At 41.9% G+C, this 25,055-nt stretch overlaps 2 protein-coding genes across 3 annotated transcripts in view; one reads left to right on the forward strand and one right to left on the reverse strand.

The window, feature by feature from the left end:
- LOC127293706 (putative hydrolase C777.06c) overlaps positions 1–16,708 on the forward strand; it is a 140,702-nt gene extending 123,994 nt beyond the window's left edge. Inside the window, exons 1-10 of one of the 2 annotated variants that reach the window (XM_051374563.2) lie at positions 13,224–13,456; positions 14,099–14,234; positions 14,325–14,452; positions 14,538–14,685; positions 14,776–14,881; positions 15,496–15,563; positions 15,693–15,728; positions 15,981–16,090; positions 16,169–16,229; positions 16,315–16,708. In XM_051374563.2, coding sequence (XP_051230523.1) covers positions 13,263–13,456; positions 14,099–14,234; positions 14,325–14,452; positions 14,538–14,685; positions 14,776–14,881; positions 15,496–15,563; positions 15,693–15,728; positions 15,981–16,090; positions 16,169–16,226 — 984 coding nt within the window. In that variant the 5' untranslated portion in view covers positions 13,224–13,262 and the 3' untranslated portion in view covers positions 16,227–16,229; positions 16,315–16,708. Of the gene's footprint in view, positions 1–13,223; positions 13,457–14,098; positions 14,235–14,324; positions 14,453–14,537; positions 14,686–14,775; positions 14,882–15,495; positions 15,564–15,692; positions 15,729–15,980; positions 16,091–16,168; positions 16,230–16,314 lie in introns of those variants that run through there. The other variant, XM_071818750.1, reaches the window with a different exon arrangement.
- Positions 16,709–17,687: 979 nt separating this feature from the next.
- On the reverse strand, positions 17,688–22,273 carry LOC127293707 (eukaryotic translation initiation factor 3 subunit B). The gene is made up of 11 exons (XM_051323346.2): positions 22,082–22,273; positions 21,249–21,489; positions 20,353–20,499; positions 20,129–20,257; positions 19,912–20,040; positions 19,757–19,840; positions 19,558–19,682; positions 19,267–19,465; positions 18,640–19,181; positions 18,344–18,452; positions 17,688–18,258 (listed from the first exon to the last, which is right to left on the reverse strand). Exons 1-11 carry the CDS (start codon positions 22,201–22,203, stop codon positions 17,914–17,916), a joined length of 2,172 nt encoding a protein of 723 aa, XP_051179306.1. The 5' UTR covers positions 22,204–22,273; the 3' UTR covers positions 17,688–17,913.
- Between the last annotated feature and the right edge of the window lie 2,782 nt (positions 22,274–25,055).

Here is a 25,055-nt window from a genome sequence, read left to right on the forward strand (position 1 = left end):
AAACTTTATTGTACGTAGAGGATGACATGCGGGTCCCATTTAGCAGCAGCGGTCTCAACGTTTCAAATGCGGCTTGAGATCAAAAGAAAAAGAAAGTTGACAGCTTTATAGTACATAGGTCTTCCTGTTCCAAGTCTCAATGAATAGGGGGTGAAAAAAATCCAAGAAAAGAAAGTTTTATAGTACATAGAGGATGACATGCGGGTCCCATGAGTCAGCAGCTTACCCAACGTTTCCAAGGCGGCAGGGGATCAAAATAAAAAGGAAATAGCCAAAAATCAGAGGGTGAAAAAAAATAAAGAAAATAAACTTTTATAGCACATAGAGGATGACTTGCGGGTCCCATGAGCCAGCAGGTTCCTCAACGTTTCAAACGTGGCATGAGATCGAAAGAAAAAGGCAAGTGACCAAATATGAGGAGCCAAAAATAATTCAAGAAAAGAAAGTTTTATAGTACATAGAGGATGACATGCGGGTCCCATGAGCCAGCAGGTTCCTCAACGTTTCAAACGTGGCATGAGATCGAAAGAAAAAGGCAAGTGCCCAAATATCAGGAGCCAAAAATAATTCAAGAAAAGAAACTTGATTGTACATAGAGGATGACATGCGGGTCCCATTTAGCAGCAGCGGTCTCACCGTTTGAGAGGCTGCGCGGGATCGAAAGAAAAAGGCAAGTGACCAAATATCAGGAGCCAAAAATAATCCAAGAAAAGAAATTTTATTGTACATAGAGGATGACATGCGGGTCCCATTTTGCAGCAGCGGTCTCAACATTTCCAAGGCGGCACAGGACCAAAAGAAAAATGAAGTAGCCAGAAATCAGGGGGTGAAAAAAATCCAAGAAGAAAGATTTCAATTGGGCTGCATCTGGACATGTGGGCCTTCGAACTATCCTGCTTGGCCTTTTGACTCGTACAATTTCAGCCCACTCCAAAACAGGAAAGTTCCGAATTTTCTAAAAAAACAGGAAAGTCCTATGCTTCGCAAAGACAAAAAAAACAAGGAGATTCAACATATAAGTTTGTTTATGTAAAAATAAAGATTTAATTATCCGTTTGAAATAGCTCAGAGCGCAATACATTGTTTATTGTCTGCAAAATAATCAAGATATCATATGTTTCTTGTACGGGGAGGCTGACATCGGGGACCCATGAGCCAGCAGCGTCGTCAACGTTTTAAAGGCGAGGGATGGAAAGAAAAAATAAACCAAAAATCTGTTGGTAAAAAATCCAAGAAAAGAAACATTTTCGTTCTGAGAGGATGACATGCGGGACCCATGAGGCAGCAGCATCCTCATCGTTTATTGTTCATAGAGGTTGACATGTGGGACCCGTGAGCCAGCAGCGTCATCAACGTTTTAAAGGCTGCAGCTGATCGAAAGAAAAAATAAGCCAAAAATCGTTTGGTCAACAAAATCCAAGAAAATAAACATTTACCGTTCTGAGAGGATGACATGTGGGACCCATGAGGCACCAGCATCCTCAACGATTCCAAGGCGGCAGGGGAAATATCCAGAAATTAATTAGGGGTTCAAAATAAATCCATCAAAGGAAACTTTTATTGTTCATAGAGGATGACATGTGGGACCGACCTGCCAACAGTGTCCTCATCGTTTCAGAGGGGGCAGGAGATCAAAAGAAAAAGGCAAATAGCCAGAAATTAGGGGTAAAAAATAACTCCAAGAAAGGAAACTTTTATTGTTCGTAGAGGATGACATGCGGGACCCATGAGCCAGCAGCTTACTCAACGTTTCAAAGGCGGCATGAGATCGAAAGATAAAGGCAAGTGACAAAATATCAGGAGCCAAAGATAATCCAAGAAAAGAAACTTTATTGTACGTAGAGGATGACATGCGGGTCCCATTTAGCAGCAGCGGTCTCAACGTTTCAAATGCGGCTTGAGATCAAAAGAAAAAGAAAGTTGACAGCTTTATAGTACATAGGTCTTCCTATTCCAAGTCTCGATGAATAGGGGGTGAAAAAAATCCAAGAAAAGAAAGTTTTATAGTACATAGAGGATGACATGCGGGTCCCATGAGTCAGCAGCTTACCCAACGTTTCCAAGGCGGCAGGGGATCAAAAGAAAAAGGAAATAGCCAAAAATCAGAGGGTGAAAAAAAATAAAGAAAATAAACTTTTATAGCACATAGAGGATGACTTGCGGGTCCCATGAGCCAGCAGGTTCCTCAACGTTTCAAACGTGGCATGAGATCGAAAGAAAAAGGCAAGTGACCAAATATGAGGAGCCAAAAATAATTCAAGAAAAGAAAGTTTTATAGTACATAGAGGATGACATGCGGGTCCCATTTAGCAGCAGCGGTATCACCGTTTGAGAGGCGGCAGGGGATCAAAAGAAAAAAGAAATTGCCAAAAATCAGAGGGTGAAAAAAAACCAAGAAAATGAACTTTTATAGTACATAGAGGATGACATGCGGGTCCCATGAGCCTGCAGGTTCCTCAACGTTTCAAACGTGGCATGAGATCGAAAGAAAAAGGTAAGTGACCAAATATGAGGTGCCAAAAATAATTCAAGAAAAGAAAGTTTTATAGTACATAGAGGATGACATGCGGGTCCCATTTAGCGACAGCGGTATCACCGTTTGAGAGGCGGCGGGGATCGAAAGAAAAAGGCAAGTGACCAAATTTGAGGTGCCAAAAAAACTCCAAGAAAAGAAAGTTTTATAGTACATAGAGGATGACATGCGGGTCCCGAGTTAGCGACAGCGGTATCACCGTTTGAGAGGCGGCGAGGATCGAAAGAAAAAGGTAAGTGACCAAATATGAGGTGCCAAAAATAATTCAAGAAAAGAAAGTTTTATAGTACATAGAGGATGACATGCGGGTCCGGTTAGCAGCAGCGGTATCACCGTTTGAGAGGCGGCGGGGATCGAAAGAAAAGGCAAGTGACCAAATTTGAGGTGCCAAAAAAACTCCAAGAAAAGAAAGTTTTATAGTACATAGAGGATGACATGCGGGTCCCATTTAGCAGCAGCGGTATCACCGTTTGAGAGGCGGCAGGGATCGAAAGAAAAAGGCAAGTGACCAAATTTGAGGTGCCAAAAAAAACTCCAAGAAAAGAAAGTTTTATAGTACATAGAGGATGACATGCGGGTCCCATTTAGCAGCAGCGGTATCACCGTTTGAGAGGCGGCAGGGGATCGAAAGAAAAAGGCAAGTGACCAAATTTGAGGTGCCAAAAAAACTCCAAGAAAAGAAACTTGATAGAACATAGAGTATGACATGCGGGTCCCAGTTAGCAGCAGCGGTATCACCGTTTGAGAGGCGGCAGGGGATCGAAAGAAAAAGGTAAGTGACCAAATATGAGGTGCCAAAAATAATTCAAGAAAAGAAAGTTTTATAGTGCATAGAGGATGACATGCGGGTCCCATTTAGCAGCAGCGGTATCACCGTTTGAGAGGCGGCAGGGGATCGAAAGAAAAAGGCAAGTGACCAAATTTGAGGTGCCAAAAAAAACTCCAAGAAAAGAAAGTTGATTGCACATAGAGGATGACATGCGGGTCCCATTTAGCAGCAGCGGTCTCAACGTTTCCAAGGCGGCAAGGGATCAAAAGAAAAAGGAAGTAGCCGTAAATCGGGGGTCAAAAAAATCCAAGAATAGAAAGAATTTTGGTTCATAGAGGATGACATGCGGGACCCATGATCCTGCATCGTAAACGGCTCGATCGGAGAACGTTGAACGAGATGGCGCGATCGAGAAAAAAAACAATGCCAGAGAGGTTGCCATCTGGGCCCTACATCCCTCGGCGGTGCGGATTTGCGTTGACTCGGCCGGCGAACCCGAGATTTCGAGATGCACCACGTCCCGGGCCACCATACGCGACGTTTTGGCCGCTTTCGTCGGGCTAGGTGGCCTCAAAAACGAGAAAAAAAAAGTTTTGACATGCACCACGGAGGGACCCAAAATCGTCGGCCGTGGTACACCAGCAACCACGGCGCGACTTCAACTTCGTCGGCCATGGCAACTTTTCTTGTAGTGTAAGTATGATTTTTTACTTTGTTCACTGTTCTGGTTTCTTCAGTCTTACACTTATTCATTTAATTAGCTTTTCTCTTACATATTTCTGTAGAAAAATTCGAGGACTCCAAAGAGTGGGAAGAAGAGAAATAGTATTTCCAGATATAGGAAGATGAAACAAAGGCTGCAGTTCCGAGCTGCCAAAGTTGAGCCGCCTGTTCAGAGTGTTCCTCCTTTGTTGGGTGTTGAACCAATTGATGTTGTGCCACCAGAAGTAGAGGAAGGTCCATCAGAGAATCCGTGCGAAGAAAATTTTGTTGACAAGAAGGAGAAGGTACTGGATACCATAATTTGTCTCTTTTTTGTACTTACTGTGCTAGTATTTTATATGCATGTACTTCCACTCCCCTTCCTACAAATGTGAAGTATGAATTTGTGTTGTTCTTTTTTCTGCAGAACAATTTATTCAACCGCGCTTCACCAATGAAGGTTGTGAGGGTACTTAAGAAAATGACAAATGATCAGCGTGCTTTGATCAGCAAATATGATTTCACAGGAATTCTTGGCATGTAGTGTTCGAAATTAAACCCAGAGCTATGCAGATTCCTTATGGAGTGCTTTGATCCTGTTTCTTGTCATCTTGATTTCGGAGGCAGGGGAAGAATTCCAGTAGATGTTGATTCTGTTGTCAGAGTTATGGCAGTTCCAATGGGAGTACATCATGTCCCGTACTACTCTGACATTGACGCAACCAGTGCTATCTTTGAGATGCTTGAGATACATGATGGAAAGCAGCCAACCGTAGCATCCATTGAGAAGCAGTTGGGTGAAGATTATCCTGCAGATGATGCTTACTTGAGGAAGTTCATCATGTACCTCATCTCATCTGTGTTTGCTCCTACCACGGGGATTCATGTCAGTCCAAAATGTTATCCTCCGCTAATTAACATAGCTGCCATCCCAAGATATAATTGGGCTAGATTCATCATAGACATTTTGATCCAGACTGCAAATGCGAAGGGAAAGAAAAACTGGTTCAAAGCTTGCATGCCTTACCTCATGGTCAGTTATCTATTGTTTCTTACAACTCTATGTATTTCTGCACACATTTTATTTTCTGATTTAGTTCACGAGGCAGCGGCTAATGTATTTTTTCACTGTTTTTTCTATTTGTATTTGTAGGTTCTATATGTCGATGCTTTGGAAACAGATGGAATAGATGTGCCAGATGTTGAACCTCGTATTTCTGTATGGACAAATATGATGATTAAGGCTGTTGTTGATCAAGATACTAAGAGTGATGGTTCATTTGGGAAATTACCGGTAACTTACTGATTCAACATCTATTTTTTCTGAACTTTTTTTTTCCTTGACTTGCTCTTGCTACCTTTTCATTCTAATTTTCCTGAAACATGTATCTTTTTTCAGCTAAAGGCTTGCTTCAGGAACAAGCCGTTTCTTTTCTCGGGAGATCAGAATGTGTTGGATATCTTCATCCGACGACATGCACCAGGCAATCCAGATGAAGAGGTAATTTTTTTTTGTCTACAGCTGCTTGTGTATATTTTTACAATTCTAGAGAATTTATAAATTTCCCCTTCTGCCATTGTACCAACCTAGTCTTACATGTACTTTTTTCATTTTTTCCATGTAACAGCAAATGAGAAACTACAGATCAGCAATCACTAACATGTGCAATAGTTTTGAGGCTGGACTTTCTGAGTTCATTAGATCTGTAGGAAACAATCAAGGCAAAGAAAGTACAAGGACAAATGTTGCACATGAAACAGGGCAGCCAAAAAACAAGCCGAAACGGAGGAGAGCAGCACATTTTCCACAGTCTGTTGATGAGAGAGTAGTCCATGATAAAGATGAAGAAGAAATTAGTGCAGCGGTCAAACCAGATAAGAATGATGCAGCAGCGGTCAAACCAGATAAGAATGATGCACCAGATCATCTACCTGAGACAAAATCAAAGAAAAGAAAACTTGCACACAAAGGAATGGGTGGAGCCAGAGATAATAACAAGTCCATCAAGGACACAAGCATGCCCAACAATGAAGTGAAGTTTGACGAGGATGGTGCTAACGAAGATGTTGTAGACAAGCCATTAGAGGAAGAGGATGAACAAGATGTGACTATGGATTCACATGTCAGTGATTTGACTGCCAATGCTGAATCTAGCACAGTAAACACAGAAGCAATTCCTGAACCTGTAGTACTACCTCCTTCATCCACAGATGGTGTTGCAGTTACACAGAGTGATGCACCAGGTTTTGTATGCGCCACAGCTGATGTTTTGAAGCATCTACAATTATATGGCTCTGGTTCACAATCTAGTGCAGAAGCAACTCCAGTGGATCAAGCTAATGGAGGAAGCAAGAGTTCAATCAAAGTGCCTGATGGGGCTGCATCAGTACCCACCATGGTTTCAGGAAAATCAAAAAAGAAAGTTACATTTGCAGACAAAGGGAAAAAATGTACAGGGGAATTCTGCTGATTCATCTCCTACTGCTAGGAGACCAGTTACAAGATCCATGTCCCCACTGAAGTCAAATATTGCTGTATATTTGGAGATAAAAAATTCTCCCAGCCCTAGAAGAGTCACGAGGTCTTCTACTCCTGAAAATGTGACAAGGCAGAAAGTTGTAGCTTCGAGGGGAAGGTCGTCATCATCTATTGGTGGACATAATGGAGTTAACTCTGTTGATCTTGCATGTAGCATCGACCTGAACAGGAATTTGATTCTAGATGGTCATGAAACGCCTCAAAATACACCTGCTGCTACAACAGTTGTTACATCTGACACAGTTCCTTCTGCTGAAACTATTCCAAACCATGGCAATGTGATCTTGCAAGAAGCCACACCAGTGAATGTCAGAAGTAATCCTGCTGCTGGGTCAGCAGAGATGGTCATTAGCATTGACATTAACAGGAAACTTGACCTTGAATTCGGTACTGCAAAAGTTGTAACACAAACTGAACAGCAGAGGAAGTTTAAAGAGCTCAAGGAAGATTGTCCTTCTTTCGATCTTGGCTTCGATCTGAAGGAGGCTGGGAAAAAGGTTGATGAAGGTGCTACAATTGAAGAACCAGTAATCATTTCAAGCGACGATAGTGGTGACTCTCTGGACAAAATATATGCGACCATCGATATGCCCATTACGCCATCGACAGTACAAGTAAAGGAGTTGTAGAAGGTAGTGTTGTCGCCGAGGAACCCAAATAGTGTAACACCAGTACCTCAAGCTAGGAGAGTTGTAAAACTGGGGCCTAAACAGAAATCGCCATATGAGAATTTCTGCAAAAAACCTACTGTCACTAGGTCAGATGCTGAGTTGTACATCAAAGTGTGCTCATATGGTGGCAGAACCAAGCACCTGTTGAACAAAGAAAAAATTATTGACTATGGTACCTTCTTCATCTATCTCCGCGACTTGGCAGATTCGATCAAGCCAGATGGTTGGATAAGCAACTCAACCTTCGAGATAGGTTTACTTAGTATGTCTGAGGAGATGGCCAAGCAGAAAAAATTTCTGATGCCACTAAGGCTTGCTGTAAGTACAATCTTTATATCTTTGCTTGATGTACCTTTCTCATTATATTCTGATCTACTTTCGATTTTCTTCTTCCTTTCTTCATTCACATCATTTGTGCAGACCAAACTAAGGGAACCATCGTGCCACTTAGATAAGGAGGTGCAGAAAGCATTTGAATGCACACCTACATACCGGCTAGACCACAAAGATATGGTTAGTTTGTAATTTCATTTAATTAATTTTTCCTTTGATGCTTTTTTTTACACCCAGTAGCTTTTGTGACACCTATATTTTCTCATCATCATCCCCCTTTTTGCAGATATTGTTCTCTGTCCTCCAAAATCTCACTCCTGATCTCAAAATTATGAGTGGACACTATTACTTAATCGTGCTAAATTTGAAGGCTGGGAGGTTCGAAGTAATGGATTCAATGAGGAAGGAGGGATACAAGTTACTTATGCAAGATGCTAGAAATATCATTGGAAGCATCAAGCACTTCTGGCAAGCTAACTATAGCCCCTCAAAGATTGACATCTCCAAATACATGACTGTTCATATACCAACTCCAATGCAGAAGACAACGTTGGTACAAACTCTTGACTTCTATCATTCCATATACCAGTTCCATTGTCATTTCAATTCTTTTGCATTTTGGGAAAAAGCTTTGATGAAATTTTTGTTTTGCTTGTTCCAAGTTACGATTGCGGCTACTTCGTCTTGAAGTTCATCGAATCTTGGGATGGAAGGAGGTTACTGCCATTCTCACCCTACGACATGCCCGCACTAAGGAAGCTTTACCTCAAGAGATGGATGGCTACTGAAAGAAACCTCATCAACTGGGATGAACTGCTCTTCCCAAATTGATACAAAGGTACATTCTGTTTTTTTACAGAATGCTACAATGCTATCTTTTTTGTATCTTATCTGTTGTGGCGGACATGAATACAATCTCTAAAAGTTTTGTTTTATCATATTAAGTGAAAAAAGGTTGTATCATTTGAATTTTTCAGAAGCTCTATGTGTTGTACTACATTTGCTATCTAATATTTACATGCAAAGGTTCTAAATCCTTCTCTTTTTTTCTCAATGGCATGTGTGTTTTATTTTCAACCTAAATACGTTTGTGCAAGTAGTTTTATGCACATGATGTCCTCAACAGCTTTGAAAACTCACAGAATATGAAAAATAAGTCGATAGGAACTTAATTTCGGCGTCGGTTAGTTTCTTCAATTAGACACATGAAAGCAACATCAGTATGTTTGGTCCATACTGTTCCAAAATCAACTTAGTTGCAAACACGAACTAAGAACCCGCTTCAGATTTCATTTTTGGACACACAAAATAATAAGTCCGACCATGCAACTTAGAACCATAGGAACTTAATTATTACATTTGATAGTCTCTTCACCACTTCAGAACAAAACTTCACCAATTTTGTCATCACAAAAATTACAACCAACTGACACAAAAATTTCGAACCAGCAACCAACTGACACAAAAATTTCGAACCAGCCAACAGGAACTACATGCACGCAAAGTGTGGTAGCCATTTTATGTTCGCAACATCTACACCATGTCACGGAAAAAGTCTATTTCCTTTTGCTCTGGCCCTGGGGTAAGCTTTGAGGGGCATGTAGCTGCAGTGTGATGAATAGAACCACAAACACTGCACTTCACGGCTTTAGAAGGCTTCAAGTGGAGACCAGATTGCTTCCTTTTTTCTCCTGGACGCCCTTTAGTGGTAGTGTACACAGGATCCTCAACATGATCAAATCTGGAAGAACTTCCTTGCCCAGGATCACCACTATTTTCTACACCTGGTGAGTCACCTTCAGTGGTACCAGCGGTTTTCTTTTTTTTCCGTTTCGCCGAGTCAGAAGCTTTCATTGCTTTCAACTCCTTCTCCAGAGCGGTGATGTATTTATCTGCTACAGCTTTTGCTTTGTCTGAAGTACATGCAATTTTGGATACACTTGTAAAATCATTGCATAACGTTCCATACCGTAGCAACTGCCTTTCTTTGTTATTCATTTTCCTGTCAGCTGGCACTTGAGGCAAATCCATCTTTTCCACCACGATTGTTTCCTGGGGTACTCTCCATCTGTTTAGAATGTATTTCTCTGGAATGTATTCAATTACACCCAATTGTACCATAACTCTCATTATATGGCAGCACAGCAGCCCGTCCCTACTAAACTTGCAGCACTCACAAATCGTAAGTTTACGCCATAAAGTTAGCGTCAACCCTGTATCTTTTCCGCCCATAACCAAAGACTGAAGGCTTAATTGGAACAACATCAAATTTTTCTACATCAAGCTGTTGTACATTGTAGGATGTCACTTTCCGAATCTCAGCACGGAAACGTAAGTATATGGGTCGTGTATAAACATTCAAAGCTTGCTCTTCCAGAGGGAAATCTCCCCAGGCCCTAACAGTTTTATCTTCATCCTTAAACTCAACAGAGTCCTCTGATACATCAATTTTTTCCTGCAACTTCAAGTACTGTTCAAAGAAATTGTGCAGGCTATTGTGCGGGTCAATGTACCTTTTCAAAACAGCATTGAAACCCTCACTGCGAGCAGTAGTCTGTAGGAACGGGAAGAACCGGTCCATAAAGTAGGCAGGGACAAATGTACGTCTGATACGATAAAGGTCACTCAAATGCGTGTTGTCCGCAACATTGTGTTTGGCTATCATATCTGCCCACCTACCTTCAAATTCCTCAACTGACATGCTGTAGTCAATAATTTCATTCAATTCATTCCTTAGATCCTCATGCTTAGACATGAAATTACCAAGTACAGGTTGCGCATTCTGCATAATGTGCCACCTACAGTTCCTGTGACAACAATCAGGAAATGTTTCCAGAATAGCAGTTCGCATGGCTGCATCTTGATCAGTTATGATGTTCTGCGGTTGGACGCCACCCATAGCTTCAAGAAACTCCTCAAAAAACCATACAAAACTCTCAACATTCTCGTTCCGAAGGAAACCACAGCCTAGTTGTATAGTTTGACCATATCGGTTGATACCAACGAATGGGGCAAAGGGCATGCCATACATATTGGTCATGTAGGTAGTGTCAAATGACAAGCAGTCGCTATAGTTTTTGTATGCAGCTATAGCAGCTCCATCCACCCAGAATATGCGGTCAACCTTGTCTGCATGATCAGTATGTAAGTTGAAGTAGAAATCAGGATCATCCTTCTTAATCCTCGCAAAGTGAGCTAACAGCAGCGACATGTCTTTATGTGAGTGCTCGTTATCTATGTTAGACATTAAGTTACTCACATCTTTACTGTCGTACGGAACATTGGCCAGACCTCCATATACTTCTGCCATAATCCGCATGATCCTTCCTGCTGAGAGACTGACCTTATGCAATAGTCTTACAAAATCCTTTTCCTCCTTAGGAATTCCTTTATGAGACCTTAAGTACTTCTTCAACGAGAATTTCTTTATTAATTTGTGATTGTGCTCCTCAATGAAGTATGTTACATGCCACTTCTTCCCTTTCCTTCTTACTCTCATACGAGCCTTGCATTCTGTTTTCTTAGTGATGCTCCGGTTCCTTTGCCTAACTGGAGGTACATCTAGTTGATTGATATCCTCATTTTTGCCACTCTTGTTGCAAACAAAAAGCTGCTTGTCCTTCTGTCCATCAATGGTCGAGTTCTTCGATGTACTACACTTGATGGAAAAACCAACTTGATGAGCATATCTGTTGTAGTGCAACTTCGCCTCGTCCCATGATTCAAACATCATGCCTGGGTAAGGTGTCTGGATGTTAGTTTGACTGCATGGTGTTGACTGGACTTCTTCGTCATCATCATCACCACCTTCTGAGTCATCACTCGACAGTGTTTTTCCAGTTACAGCTTCTGTATTACAAGATACATTTGTGTTGCTACCGCTTGCATGCTTACTACCATCTGCTTCTTTTCTTACATCACCGCTGCTTGTCATCCTAGCATTACTGCCAGATAAACCACCCTTTTCCAAATTTTCTGAATCACTCAAAGCCTCAATTGCTACTTCATTCAGATCAAGTCCACGACGATCATCCATATCTGTAAGGAAGAAACACACTTGTAAATTTAAAAAACAGGGAGGGGCATGTAAATTGCTGAACATAGTGTCAAATTTAATATGTACTTATTCAAGAAATAAAATTTGAATAGCTGAACCTTACAAAACTGCATGCATTCTAACATAATCTTCCTACTGATGTTCTTACAGGTTATATGCAAGAAGCTAAAGCACAAGTGTTAGAACCAAGGTGAAACATGCTTCTGATGCTGCATCTGAAGCTTGAAGCTGTAAAGATCATGTTGCTGCTGTATATTCGCTACCTAGTTCAGAACGTAGTTTGCCCTACTTAGATGCTACTGCGAGACGGCAGTGCTCCATCATCATGACATTCTATATCACTAGTTCTTACATGCGTAGTTATTTTGTGCATCGTTTTCTTTACAATGTCCTGAAAATTACATGCATGGATCATCATTGCTGATGGACCTGCAGTTGACTGAGCATGAGAAAGTACTAATGCATCTGGTGAAAACTTGCATCTGGTGATCCACTCTATTCAGTTTTGCATCAAAGCATGACAAAGCTATTTTTTTACATGCTATTTGGAATTGATTATACTGATCTTACTAGGTAATGTACTGCCATATGATTTTCCAGTGCTAGAATGTAGGAAAACTTGCTCACAGTTTGACATAGTCCTTCAATTGTTCATTTTTCTACAACCTGTGCTTTATATTATACATGCTACTGCAAACATCAGCTATTTCAAGTCAAATCTTGGAACCCTTCTGGTTTGCATGTTACCCAGTAAGAACAAGTACAAAAAGAATTTGGATTTCGAATCTGTAGTGGTTCAATTGTTCATTTTTCTGCAACATGTAGTTTATGTGATACTTTCTACTGCAAACATCAGTTATTAAAAGTAGAAAATATACTGCTGAATGTAGGGAAAAAACAGTGATTTCAATTCTAGATCTGGAAAAACTACATGTTTGCATGTTACCCAGTAACAACAAGTAGAAAAGCTACTAGTTTTGGATGTTAGTTTTGGATGTTAGTTTTGGAAGAGCTACTGCTTTTGGATGTCAGATTCGGATGCAGAAAAGCTACTAGTTTTGGATGTTAGTTTTGGAAGAACTGGTACCTGCAGGTAGAAGAGCTTCCAGAGGTAGAAGATGGTGTTAAGCCTGGTGTTGTGCTGTACAGGCTTCTCCCTCCTGATCTACAGATGTATTTTTCTGTTGTTTTTTGCCCTGTTTTTTACCTCTGTTGTACAACCATGGAGTTCTTGGCTCCCGGCGGCTGGAGGAGGAAGATGATGTAGGGTTGGTTCTGGGACGAAGGAAGATGGGAGTTTCACGTGATCGCTGTTCTTTATTGACCGGTCGTTGATCCGGTCTGTTTTGTCTGTTTGCGGTGCATTTAATGCTGGGGACAGGGGAAAGCGAATGGGGGACCCACTTTCTATTTTCGGAAAGATTTCCGTCCGGACAGGGGGGGGGGGCACCATGGTAGCCTATCCGGTGCTAGGGCACCGTGTAGAAACGTCCGATTTCAAAAGGCAAAGTCGCATTAGAAAAAGCGATTAGGAAAGGCCGCGCCAACCGGAACCGAACGACCAGGAAGAGAAACCAGAAAGGCCACACCCACAGGAACTAGAAGTCTAAAACCTCTCTTCCCAAGGAGACGACGACCAGCGAAGGGCCGGCCCACCGATGCAGGCTGCAGCCATGGCTCCGGACGGAGACGCCGTCGAAGCGGCTGCCCCGGCGTCGTCACTCATCTTCCTGGGAACGGGCTGCTCCGGAGCGCTCCCCGACGTGCGATGCCTCATCCAGCCGTCCAAGCCGCCGTGCGCCACCTGCTCCCAGGCCCTCACCCTCCCGCCGGAGAAGAACCCCAACTACAGGTGCCCTCTCACGCTTTTGCATCCGCCTGGCTTCACGAGATGGAACTCTTTCTTTGAAACCCACACTCGACTAGTATAGTAGAACCAAATCAGTTACGGAGTATATAACCTGCATACCATTTTCGTTTTGCCGTTTTTAGCCTGCAGGTTAGTCGTAGCGGATGCGGATTGATTCATTATACATGTGCTTGAAAAAAATCATTACTGACTTGCCGTGGATACTGATTGAGGAGTCAGAACCTCTTACAGAGTTACAGTGTCCAGTTTTGTTTTGTAATCTGTACTGTGAGCCTTTTCTGGTACTGTACTGCTGTGGCTGAATGTTTGGATGACCTTTCATAGAGTAGATTTTCCATTGGTGTCATGTATGTGCTGCGATATGAAATGTATAAAGTTAAGGGCAAAATCTTTCCAATTATATTATGACTCTACAAATAACTATTGCTACTTCTTTTATACCAAACAAAAGAAGCAAAATAAAATTGTTTTTAATGCTACTATACTTACCAAGTATGATGTGACAATAGTGCCAATGTGGCAGCATGATTCATCTGATCTTACTGGTGATTGTTTCTTAATATCAGCCCAGTTTTCCTCAAAACTGGGACAATCTATTGTATAACATAATTCATTCTTTTTCAGATGCAACACATCCCTCTTGATAGACTATTGCGACAACGATGTCACGCATAAGTATATTCTAATTGATGCCGGCAAGACCTTTAGAGAACAAGTTCTCCGGTGGTTTGTTCACCACAAAGTTCCTTCTGTTGACTCGGTGAGATCTTCATGGTTTGCATTCTGTCAATTTAAGTTTCCAATGATCAATGCATACAGATGGCAATATTGATGGTCCTTTGCAATGCAGATTATTCTGACTCATGAGCATGCGGATGCCGTCTTAGGTCTTGATGGTGTTTGGCTGGTACACCCAAGCAACAATAAAAATGAGATTGATCATCTTCCAATTTTCCTCACACAATTCACAATGGACAGGTTAGCTTAGCTTCCTGAATGGACTACCATGCCATATTAGGCATCATATCATGTATCATGTAACTTTAGCTGTGTAACTTTACAGTGTTGGAGCAAGATTCCCATACTTGGTGAAACAGAAGATGGAGGAAGGCAATGAAATGGCCACAGTGTCTCAACTCGCCTGGAAGATTATAGAGTGTGACGTTGAAAAACCATTTCTATCATCGGGGCTAGAGTTTGTGCCCTTGCCAGTATGATGCACATATACCTTCTATTGTGAAACACTTGCTTGATCTAGCTTTATCTGCATCCTGATGTGTCTTAGCTTCTTCTCTATTCAGGTCATGCACGGAGAGGATTATATTTGTTTAGGCTTCCTATTTGGGAGGAAAGCAAGAGTTGCATATTTATCTGATGTCTCAAGAATTCTCCTTAGAACTGAACATGGTATGAATAGTGTGTCCACATCATTCTTTATCCAACTATTTTGAATCCTTATTCATTATGAGTATGATAGTTTATACAAATTAATGAGTTAGAAGAAGATGTTTGCCAAACAACAAAAGTGGATACACTTTTCAAAGAAATCTGAAATAAATCATGGATGCATAACAAGTTGCGGCAAACACAACTTTGCTCGTTTTCAGGGTTTGTTCTAGATCAACAGGGATCCCCACCAGTTCCACTAAAATTAAACAAACAAAAAATTCGAAGAAGACGATAAGGCATATGTTTTTAGGATTTCAGTTATTTTACTGTTTTTTTTTTGCTAGAGTTGTGGTATCATGTTGCTAAATATTCTTTTTTATCATGGATCCTGGTCGATTATCTCCATTTTTTCTTTTTCTTTTTAGAAAGAAAGGCAAAATATTTGCCTTAATTCAATAAATAAGGAGAAGTTAGAGAACAAAGTTTAAACTTACAAACCCAGTTACAAACCACCTCCAAGAACAAAAGACTATTCTCAGGAAATTAAAAGACCCAAGTGCTTAGCTCCCACAATAAACCAAGTCGTAGCCTCCTTTTTCTTACGGAATTCCTGATGCAGCTTTTCGATGCAGCAATTTCCAAGTCTGGTGCTGGACAACTTGACCTTCTTATACTAGAAACAAACCGGTTACATGGGGTGGTAAGCCTGCTGCAAATGTTTGTCGTCTAAAAAGTTTTATATCTGCCTAGTAAAAATGAAAAAAGATCACACAAGTAAATTGATATGTCGCCGAATCTGCTGATATGGTCTTTTGTGGCATTTGAACAGGGACATGCTCGCAGTTGCCATCTTACCCTTACAGAGGTTAATTTGGATTTGATTTAATACCTCAGAACATTTTTCTGAAGCTTTAAATTCTTTTGCATAGCAGTGTGGTGTTTAAGCCATCCTACTCTCCGTGAGCTCAGCCTAGAGCATGTTACTAAAGCAAGGCTATATGATATGAACCTACATAGCATGAACCAGCTATTGCATCCTTGCACGTCAAGATGTCGTAATTGTAATCAGATCTGATTACAATTAACATCCAATGCTAATGCCATTTAGCGTTTGCAGAGTCTTGATGCTATCAAGAGGATATGCCCAAAGAAAGCTCTGCTAATTGGGATGAACCATGAGTTCGAACATCAAAGAGAAAACCACATTCTGGCGGAATGGTCTGGCAGGTATGTTGTTGCTTAAACGTCTGGATCATATTTATTTTCTTCTGGTGTGATGTGTAACTCCAACTCCTATGATAACAGAGAAGGAATACCAGTACAACTAGCCCACGATGGACTAAGAATCTTCATTGATCTGTAATAAGTAAGCATCCTGGTACCAAATATCAATCCTATGTTTCAGCAACATTCGCTTCAATATCTTTTACAGGTTTCCATTGGCATTGTAGATTACTGCAACTCTGCAAGACAACCCATCCATCGATGGGTGGGGCGAAGTGGCTTCCCGGAGCATCCGATTCCTAGATTAACAGTAAACTTGGAGAAGATACATATGATATAAAATGTTCAAAAAAGAACATGTACATATTTGAATCCTCAATGTACTTGTCAATTATCATAGAAAATGATCATTTTTCGTTTTGGAAAAGAATTCAGTTCTCCGAAAAGCCTTTGTAGAACCCTGAAACTTTAGTGTGTAAATCTCTTGCTTCAGGAACATTTACACATGCATACAAGACACTGAATTATTTTGAGAATGCCTTTAATTTGTGAGGACATGCTTTCACTCGGGGGCAGCCTCAAGCTATGTATGAATTTTCTTACAATTGGAAATATAGTTCAATTTGCGTTTGAATTCGATAACAACATTCCGTACTATGTTTGCGTGGCATATCTACATTTGGATGTAAATATCCATATGTATTGTCTGAGAAAACAGAATAATTTTGCACCACCGTGCACACCAAATTAGCCAGGGTGACTGGTGAGAAGATTCAGCACAGGTGGCACACTTCGTTGCTGTTTGTAGATTATTGTTTCAGTACTATGCTCTCCATATTTCTGGCTAGTCTTTTAGATCTCATTTGGTGTCCAGTATTCATTCTGGAATGGCGGAATCCACACGAGTCACCAGTGACACAAACAGAAACGGCAGCTTTGCTGTTCGCAGATTATCGTTTTAGTACTACTATGGTCGGGAAATGCAGAGTGGCTCTCGGGTGTCACACACCCCTATAGTTGGAAAAATAAAAAGATAAATTAAAAAAAGTTTAAAAAAATTCAAACTGAATCAAAGATGACCAGGTATTGTACAGTACTTGAAACAAAATATTTCCCTAGGAAATTACTTTTATTGTATTCTAGGTTAAAAAAAGAAACTTGAAACGCTCCATGACCAGATACTATTCACTATATATTTGTAATAATTTTGTCTTTTTTGCCCTAGAAACCATGGGAATAATTTCATTTCCAAACATATTTTTTACGAGTACAAACTTGGATCATCTTTGGTTTTCAGGAAAATTTAAAAAAAATGACTTTTTCAAATTACTATAATTTTTTTAGTTTATTGGGGTGCGTTGAATAGCGGAATTCAAACAAGTCACCGCAAACATACAACGATTGTTGGCTATGAGACAACCTGGATATGCGCTAATCAGGAAGAAAAATAAAACAAAGTTGAATGGGATACTCTTTTTTTTTAGCGGAAGTTGAATGGAATACTCTGTCTGAAACGGTTGACAATTCATTCCAGCAGGTAGAACAATGAGATCACTTCAACATTTTGCACCCCACCGTAACAAAATCACAGCCCAGCAGATTACTAAACAATGGAACACCTACATTTTGCAGAAACGGACAATGATGATTAGCATTCCAACCACAAAATTTATCTCCGGAAGATATAAGCGAAGTGTACAATACACTAGTAGGAAGATCAACAAATTATGCGCTTGATCTATGTAGCCTATCATGCAAAACTACAGCAATTTTACACAACAGGCAGAAATGAACACTCAAGGAGACTAGCATAGGATTTTTGTGCTTCAATCCTGGTCCAGATCAAAGGCAACGGTTTCTTCTGTGACATCCACCAACTCCTCCGCCTCAATCTCCTTAATTTCCGTCTCTTCTTCCTTGTCGCTGTCCTCCCCACCCCGCAGTTCCATCCTGTATGATCGCTCCTCCTCGTGCAGCTGCTTCCACTTAGCAAGCCATCCTTCCCAATCCTCTTGCAGCTGCATCCGTCTCTTACGCTCTGCCTCGTCCACCTGGTTGTGCACGTCCTGATCCTCTTGTTCATACTTCTTGCTGTACCTCTTGAGGTTCTTCGCGATTTCCTCCTCCTTCTCAGGAGTAAGAAGTGACGGTGGCCTTGGGCGCCATTGGAACTGTACCATCATGTAAAACGCAACACATTACTACAGGAGAATGCACCAATACATGGATTTAAAGAATAAAGGATGGAAGCTCTACCTGATAGAAGTGATCCTTTGAGATCTTGTAAATTTGCTTGCCATTGAATGACCAGATTACAAAACCATTTTCCATCTCATGAACTGAGGTAACTGCAGTTGCAAGAAATCTGTACAAGCAAATTGCAAAACCATTTTAGTTCTAATAAAAACCAATAAAAGGTAAACAAATCATTTTTTAGCTTTCACTAATAAATCCCATTAACTGTACAGTATATGTGTATTATTGTACACTTGATTCTGTAAGCTTCCCCAGCTAGTGAAGCCAACAAATCCTTCATAAAGTTATAAGCTCACCTTCCAGTAGGGTCCCACATGATGTCAGTCGCCATGAAATGCTCTCCTGTAGCCATGGTCTCAAGATCATCAACGTTGAAGAACTCCAGCTGGCCATTAAAACCCTTCAGGCCCGCAAGAACAATGAAACGGCCAGCAGGAGACCAGAACAATGAATTGGCCTGCTTTCCCTTGAGTGTGGCAAGCTTGGCCACACGGCTAACGCTAACACCGTCTTTGACTGTGCGCATAGCGTAGAAACTTATATCAGGCTTAGGTCCATCACCGTGAATAACAGCAAAGCGGTGACCTCTGGGCTCCCATGCAAAGGCAATTATCTTGTCATTCTTGTTTTCCAGTTCAAATACCTCAATTGGGATGTCTCGTTCCTTGATTCTGAACAACTCAAACCCAGTGTAAATACTCTTCTTTGTTTTTGTATACCTATCTACCTGAACAGCCAGATATTCTCCATTGTTCTGCCAATACATCTTGCAGTCACTGACACTGAACAGGTTTTTCTGCCGTATCTCCTCTTTGCCAGGCATTTGGAAAAGGCTCACCTTTCAACACAACGCACAAATTTTAGCACTCGATACTAGTAGAATAAACATCTTAAATGAAATGTCTGCAGCAATTTATACTTACCCTGGCAGGCTGATTTCCACCACCCAATTCAGGCACAAACAGGGATATGATAGGATCAGTGGGCGACCAACTGAAGTCAACCACATTTTCTACCTTCAAAGATTTCTTATCCAGAAGAGAAAACGTCTCGGTCTCATAGACAGATATAACATTCTTCCCAAGTCTAGCAAAATATTTATCATCTTTCCCACCGCCCCACCTTAAAAACACACAGAAATTATAGTAAGCATCCAACCATGACAACCTGCTGAGTTGTGCATTAACTAAAAAGTGGAACAGCAGTGTTTTCACCTGAAGACAGGCCATGAAACACCAGAAACACCCATACTGCCACCGGAAGTGAACTCATCAGCACTTCCCTTGAAGTCCCGCATTACTTTTCCAGTCCTTACATCAAATATATTTAACAAAACCCTCTACAAGGAAAACAATGGAAGTTATATAAGCGACAAGAAATTAACAGAAAAATAAACATATGGTATTCTCTTACATGTGTATCTCGAGGGTTGCTGGGCTCTTGGCTGCTATATGTGATCAAATATTTCTCACCAGGAGAGAAATCGATCAATTTCACCTGCCACACGTAACTGTCAGCTAACATAACATTAGTTGTTGCATTTAATATAGTGGGACCCCAACCAGTACCTGTGGATGAGCAAACCGCATTAGACGAACGAACTTATCGTCACCACCCCACACCTGTGCGCCCTGCCTATGCACTGTGGCCAAGTGTGTTCCAAGAGGGGACCATTGAATATAACTATCCGTCCAGTACTGGCAAACAAAACAATTGATGAAAATCAATTAGTTTATTTCCCAAAACCTCAAGCAAGTATAGTAAATATAAAGCAACAAGAATTACCTGCTTTTGGTACACGAGCTCAGGAATCAACCGCCGGGCATCGTTCCAGTACACTTCCGTGAACGTACCAGCACGGATCACAAACTGATCTCTGGCCTTATCATCGGTTAGCCACTTCAGCAGATTTTCCTGTTGTTTGCATGAAAAGACAAGTTATGGCAAAGAAGTTACGGATGAAAACAAAGAAACCATAGGGGGTAGGGGTAGAAAGGAAACAAACTTACTCCAGGAGTGTATGGCTTGATTTCAGCAGGTGCCCATTCATCAGGGACCTTCATGTACTTCTCGAAGTCATCGAACATATTAACAGCAAATATGTGAGACTTGTCAAGTTTGTACCCATTTGTTTTTTCCCTAGCAACTTCGGCTTCCTGGCACATTGTCAAATAATCCTCTTTCAATCAGCCAAGGGTGATACAAATAATTTGACAGAACATAAAACAATTAGTCAGCTAAAATAGAGCAAAAGCTATCCAAAAGCACAGAAAAACATGACTCTAATTATCATTAAAAAAATGTAGTACAGGAAAGTAGTGATGTCCCCTGTTCTACTCAAACTCTTCTCTAAATCACACAGGTTGTTGATTTTTTAGGAGATCGGTGCAGAATGGTGTTCAATTAAATCAGATCACTACACACAATAACGTACTATAATCCAGCAAAGACTGAAAGTAATAAAGCATCTTTCTCCAGAAAAATCCCAAATTTTTACCAATCACTATTAAGCAATTGAAGTGCCACCAAGTAAATTAAATATTATTACACACCAGTAAAGTCTAGAACAGCTAGGTGTTGGGTTTCCAAGCATAAGTTAGCAGAACTTGGGCTTAACTTAACAAGCCAACAACATATATGTAGGCAAGCACAGCCAATGAAATAGCTTGCCGTACAAGACTTCACAGCATATATAGTCAAAAGGTGCACGCAGTGCATGGCAGCATTACAAAAAAAAATAGAAGCATCCAAACATTAATCAGGGTAGAGTTCAAATGGAATAAGGAGCACCTTTCCTATAGAAGGAACACATATGACTTGCAAAAGTGAAAAAAAAAAACAAACCATTGCCTCACTATTCCATGCAGCTAAGAAAAATAAACGCAACTGACAAGAAGCAAAATACCTGGGGGGTATTATACTCGATGAAGCAGTAGCCGTATGTCTTCTGTGTCTCTGGGTGCGTGGGCATCCAAAGACCACCTTCCTTGATCACACCAATCTGACTATAGATCTTGCGTACAACATTTTCCAGCTTCTCATACTTCTCTGGGGGAACAACCGGAAGATTGTCCACGACAATAATGTTTGAGAAACCCATTTCAAGCTCTGGAATGTCTTCATTTTGAAGCAAATCCTCGTCGTCGCTGCAAATCGTGATGGAATGTCAACATAGATAACACAATTAAGAGATGTAGTTGAGGCACAAAAAAAAAACAATGGGTAACTGATGTGAAGATGCCCAGATTAACTTGTTGCACTCCTGGTATAGAACAATCGAGATGTAGTTATCCTAGCATTTAGCTGATTACACAATACTGCACAAAATTAATGGCAAATATAAAAATATTATGACCACGAGAACATTTGCATTACCAAAATCGCAACTACGCAGAAATAAATGACACAAGTAGTAGCTAACTAGACAGAACCTAGTTAGACATTTAACTGAACTCTTCTCGGAATATGCAGACTACGGTTAGGTGGACTGTTTCGCGGCACATACAAATACATTGAGAAAAACGCATCATGAGCACACATCGGTAGTACTACGCAGAGCAAAGCAAGCATTCTGTTAAAAACGACCCGCCACCAGGATCCACCGCACCACGAAAACGAAGCTGCAACAAATCTAACAATCCTAGAGCATGGGCTTGCATCCCGACGGAACAAAAAATGCGTTGAGCCAGAGCTGGACGGATCTGGGAGCCGGGAGAGGACGCGCGAGGTAGTGGCTACCTGACGATGTCGAAGTTCTCGCCGGGCGGGAGGGTGATGGAGTCGAGATCGACGGAGTCGAGGTCGACCCCCAGCTCCCTCGCGCGCGCGTGGATGCCTTCCATCGAAGTTGCCAGCTCCATCTTCAATTAGATGCGCCGCAGATCCTCGGCGAGAGCGAAGGGTGGGAGACGCCTGCAGGGGAAGCGGCGGCGGCGGCGGCGGCGGCGAGGATGCGGGGGGCGGCGAGAGGCGGCGGAGGCGCTGGGTTGGGAGCTAGGGTTTTGGATTCGGTGCGATGGGTGAGAGAGAGTTATCTTCGTAGGGCGTTGGATACTTGGATGCGAATGGGCTTCTCGTTCTCGAGCTTTAAGCTGGGCCCGTGTACACAATTAATTGCAGGCAAGTTGTTCTATGACCAGCCTGCTACTGGAGTTTCAACCAGGAGAGCAAATGGGCTTTTAATTGTTTCTGGGTAGGAGGATGAGACGTGTCTGTCAGGCTGGGCTGCCAGCCTGCCATTACATGCAAGATTGATTTGTGAAATATGACTCGAGAAAAAAATCTCAAAAAAAAGAGAAAAAAGATTCTCAAGAAAAAAACCACAAAAGAAAAAGAAAAGAGTGAAATGTGTCTATCTACTGAAGAGAAACAGCGAAATGTGTAAACTTGCCGATGAGGTGTAATCTACTACACGGACCAAAACCTACTCCACGAGCTTGCTAAAGGGGTATGTATATGGTCCTTTGTATGTTTCCCCTCCTAGCGAGTTCACGTGCCATACGATTTCAGTCCACCATGGTGTATTTTGATTATGTGCCCCTGCAATTTATGCAATCACACAAAAATCGCATATAATGAAGATGGGATCAATTCAGCGGGTTCCGATGATCTGGGTGGTGTATGGCGCTACTAATGTCGCAAGGTTGGCGACAAGGGCAGGTAGCGTTGTCAGCTAGCCAGTGACATACTCATCTGGTGGGGAGGAAGAGGAATGATATCAGGGTAGAAGAGCAGTGGAGGTGTGGGATGTAGAGTTAGGGGATTGGAGGGGTTGTGTATGTGGGGGTTTTCTTTCTTCACAACATTACCTAAGGGGAGGACCCTATGCTAAAATTTTATAAAATTAACAAGAAACATTTACAAAGCAATGAGGAAGACAAAAAAAAATGCTACATTAAGAACGTTAATGCAAATTGAAAAGAAAAAAACATTCTAGGATGCATTTGAATTGAGATGGGCGATGTGCATCGGGGGTTTTTTTTCGATAAAGAAAAAAAGAATACATTGAGATGGGGCGTTCATTCTTTTGGCGTCAGCAGTGTATATATACATTGTAAACATAGGAGAGAAAAGCGGAAAGCAAAAAAAAAAAAAAGGAAATGAACAACCATGCACCATCATGGACCAAAATATTACACTACATCAGCTCAACTGTGAAACAATGGGCTACTCGATGGCACGCCTCCTCTTCCTCTGTTTCTATTTATATGCACAAGGACTTGAGGTACAAGTCAAGATTACAAGTATTGTTACACAAGAAATATCCCTAACTAATCTTGGTTAGCCGCACGGGAGGATGTCTCCCTAACACGCCCCCGCAGTCTGAACTCGGTGCTTCGCCGACGTGAAGACTGGATCGAAATTCATGAAATAAGACAGACGGTAGTCTCTTAGTGAAGATGTCAGCAAACTGAGAACTGGAGGGTACATGTAGCACTCGCAGAGCCCCAAGAGCCACCTTCTCACGCACAAAATGTATGTCAAGTTCGATGTGCTTGGTACGCCGATGTTGAACTGGATTGGCCGAGAGATAAACAGCGCTCACGTTATCACAGTAGACAATCGTGGCGCTGTCAAGGGGACGCCGGAGCTCCTGCAGTAGATTACGGAGCCAACAAGCCTCGGCAACGGCAGTGGCAACAGCACGGTATTCAGCCTCAGCGCTAGAGCGTGACACAGTGGGATGTCGGCGAGATGACCAAGAAACCAGGTTGTCACCCAAGAACACACAGTACCCTGACGTAGATCGGCGAGTGTCTGGACATCCTGCCCAATCAGCATCCGAGTAGGCAATGAGAGAGTGAGAGGTGGAGGAGTGAAGAGTAAGACCATGATCGAGAGTCCCTTTGAGGTAGCGAATGATCCGTTTGACAATGAGGAGGTGAGGTTCACGGGGATCATGCATGTGAAGGCAAACTTGTTGAACAGCGTAGGATATTTCGGGCCGAGTGAGAGTCATGTATTGAAGAGCGCCGGCTAGACTACGATAGAGGAAGGGATCGGCCACAGGTGGACCGGTAGAGGCGGGAAGTTTTGCTTTGGTATCAACTGGAGTGGAGGACGGATGGCAGTCACTCATGCCGGCACGGTGGAGGATGTCTAGGATATATTGTCGTTGATATAGGTGAAGAGAATGGGGTTGGTGAGTGACAGAGATACCGAGAAAATGATGAAGAGGTCCGAGGTCTTTCATGGCAAACTCGCGGCTGAAAGTGTTGATGATAGAATGGAGAAAGGAAGTGGTGGATGTGGTGAGAACGATGTCATCAACATAGAGAAGTAGATAAGCGATGTCAGAGCCGCGATGGAGGGTGAAAAGAGAGTTATCAGATTTGGATTCAAGGAAGCCAATGGAACGAGCAAAGGTAGCAAATCGTTGAAACCAAGCTCGAGGAGCCTGTTTAAGACCGTATAGTGATTTGAGGAGACGACGGACATGAGTGGGACGAGAGGGATCGATAAACCCTGAGGGTTGTTGGTTGTAGACTTCTTCGGAAAGGTTGCCGTGAAGAAAGGCGTTTTTGACGTCGAGTTGATGGATGGGCCAATTTTGAGACACGGCGAGGGAGAGAACAACACGGATGGTGGCTGGTTTGACGACAGGGCTGAAAGTCTCGTCGAAGTCAATGCCAGGTTGTTGTGTGAAACCACGAACGACCCAACGTGCCTTGTGACGAGCAAGAGATCCATCGGAATTGAATTTGTGACGAAA

Source organism: Lolium perenne, chromosome 4 (genome assembly GCF_019359855.2).
Source record: "Lolium perenne isolate Kyuss_39 chromosome 4, Kyuss_2.0, whole genome shotgun sequence".
Taxonomy (NCBI): Eukaryota; Viridiplantae; Streptophyta; class Magnoliopsida; order Poales; family Poaceae; genus Lolium; species Lolium perenne.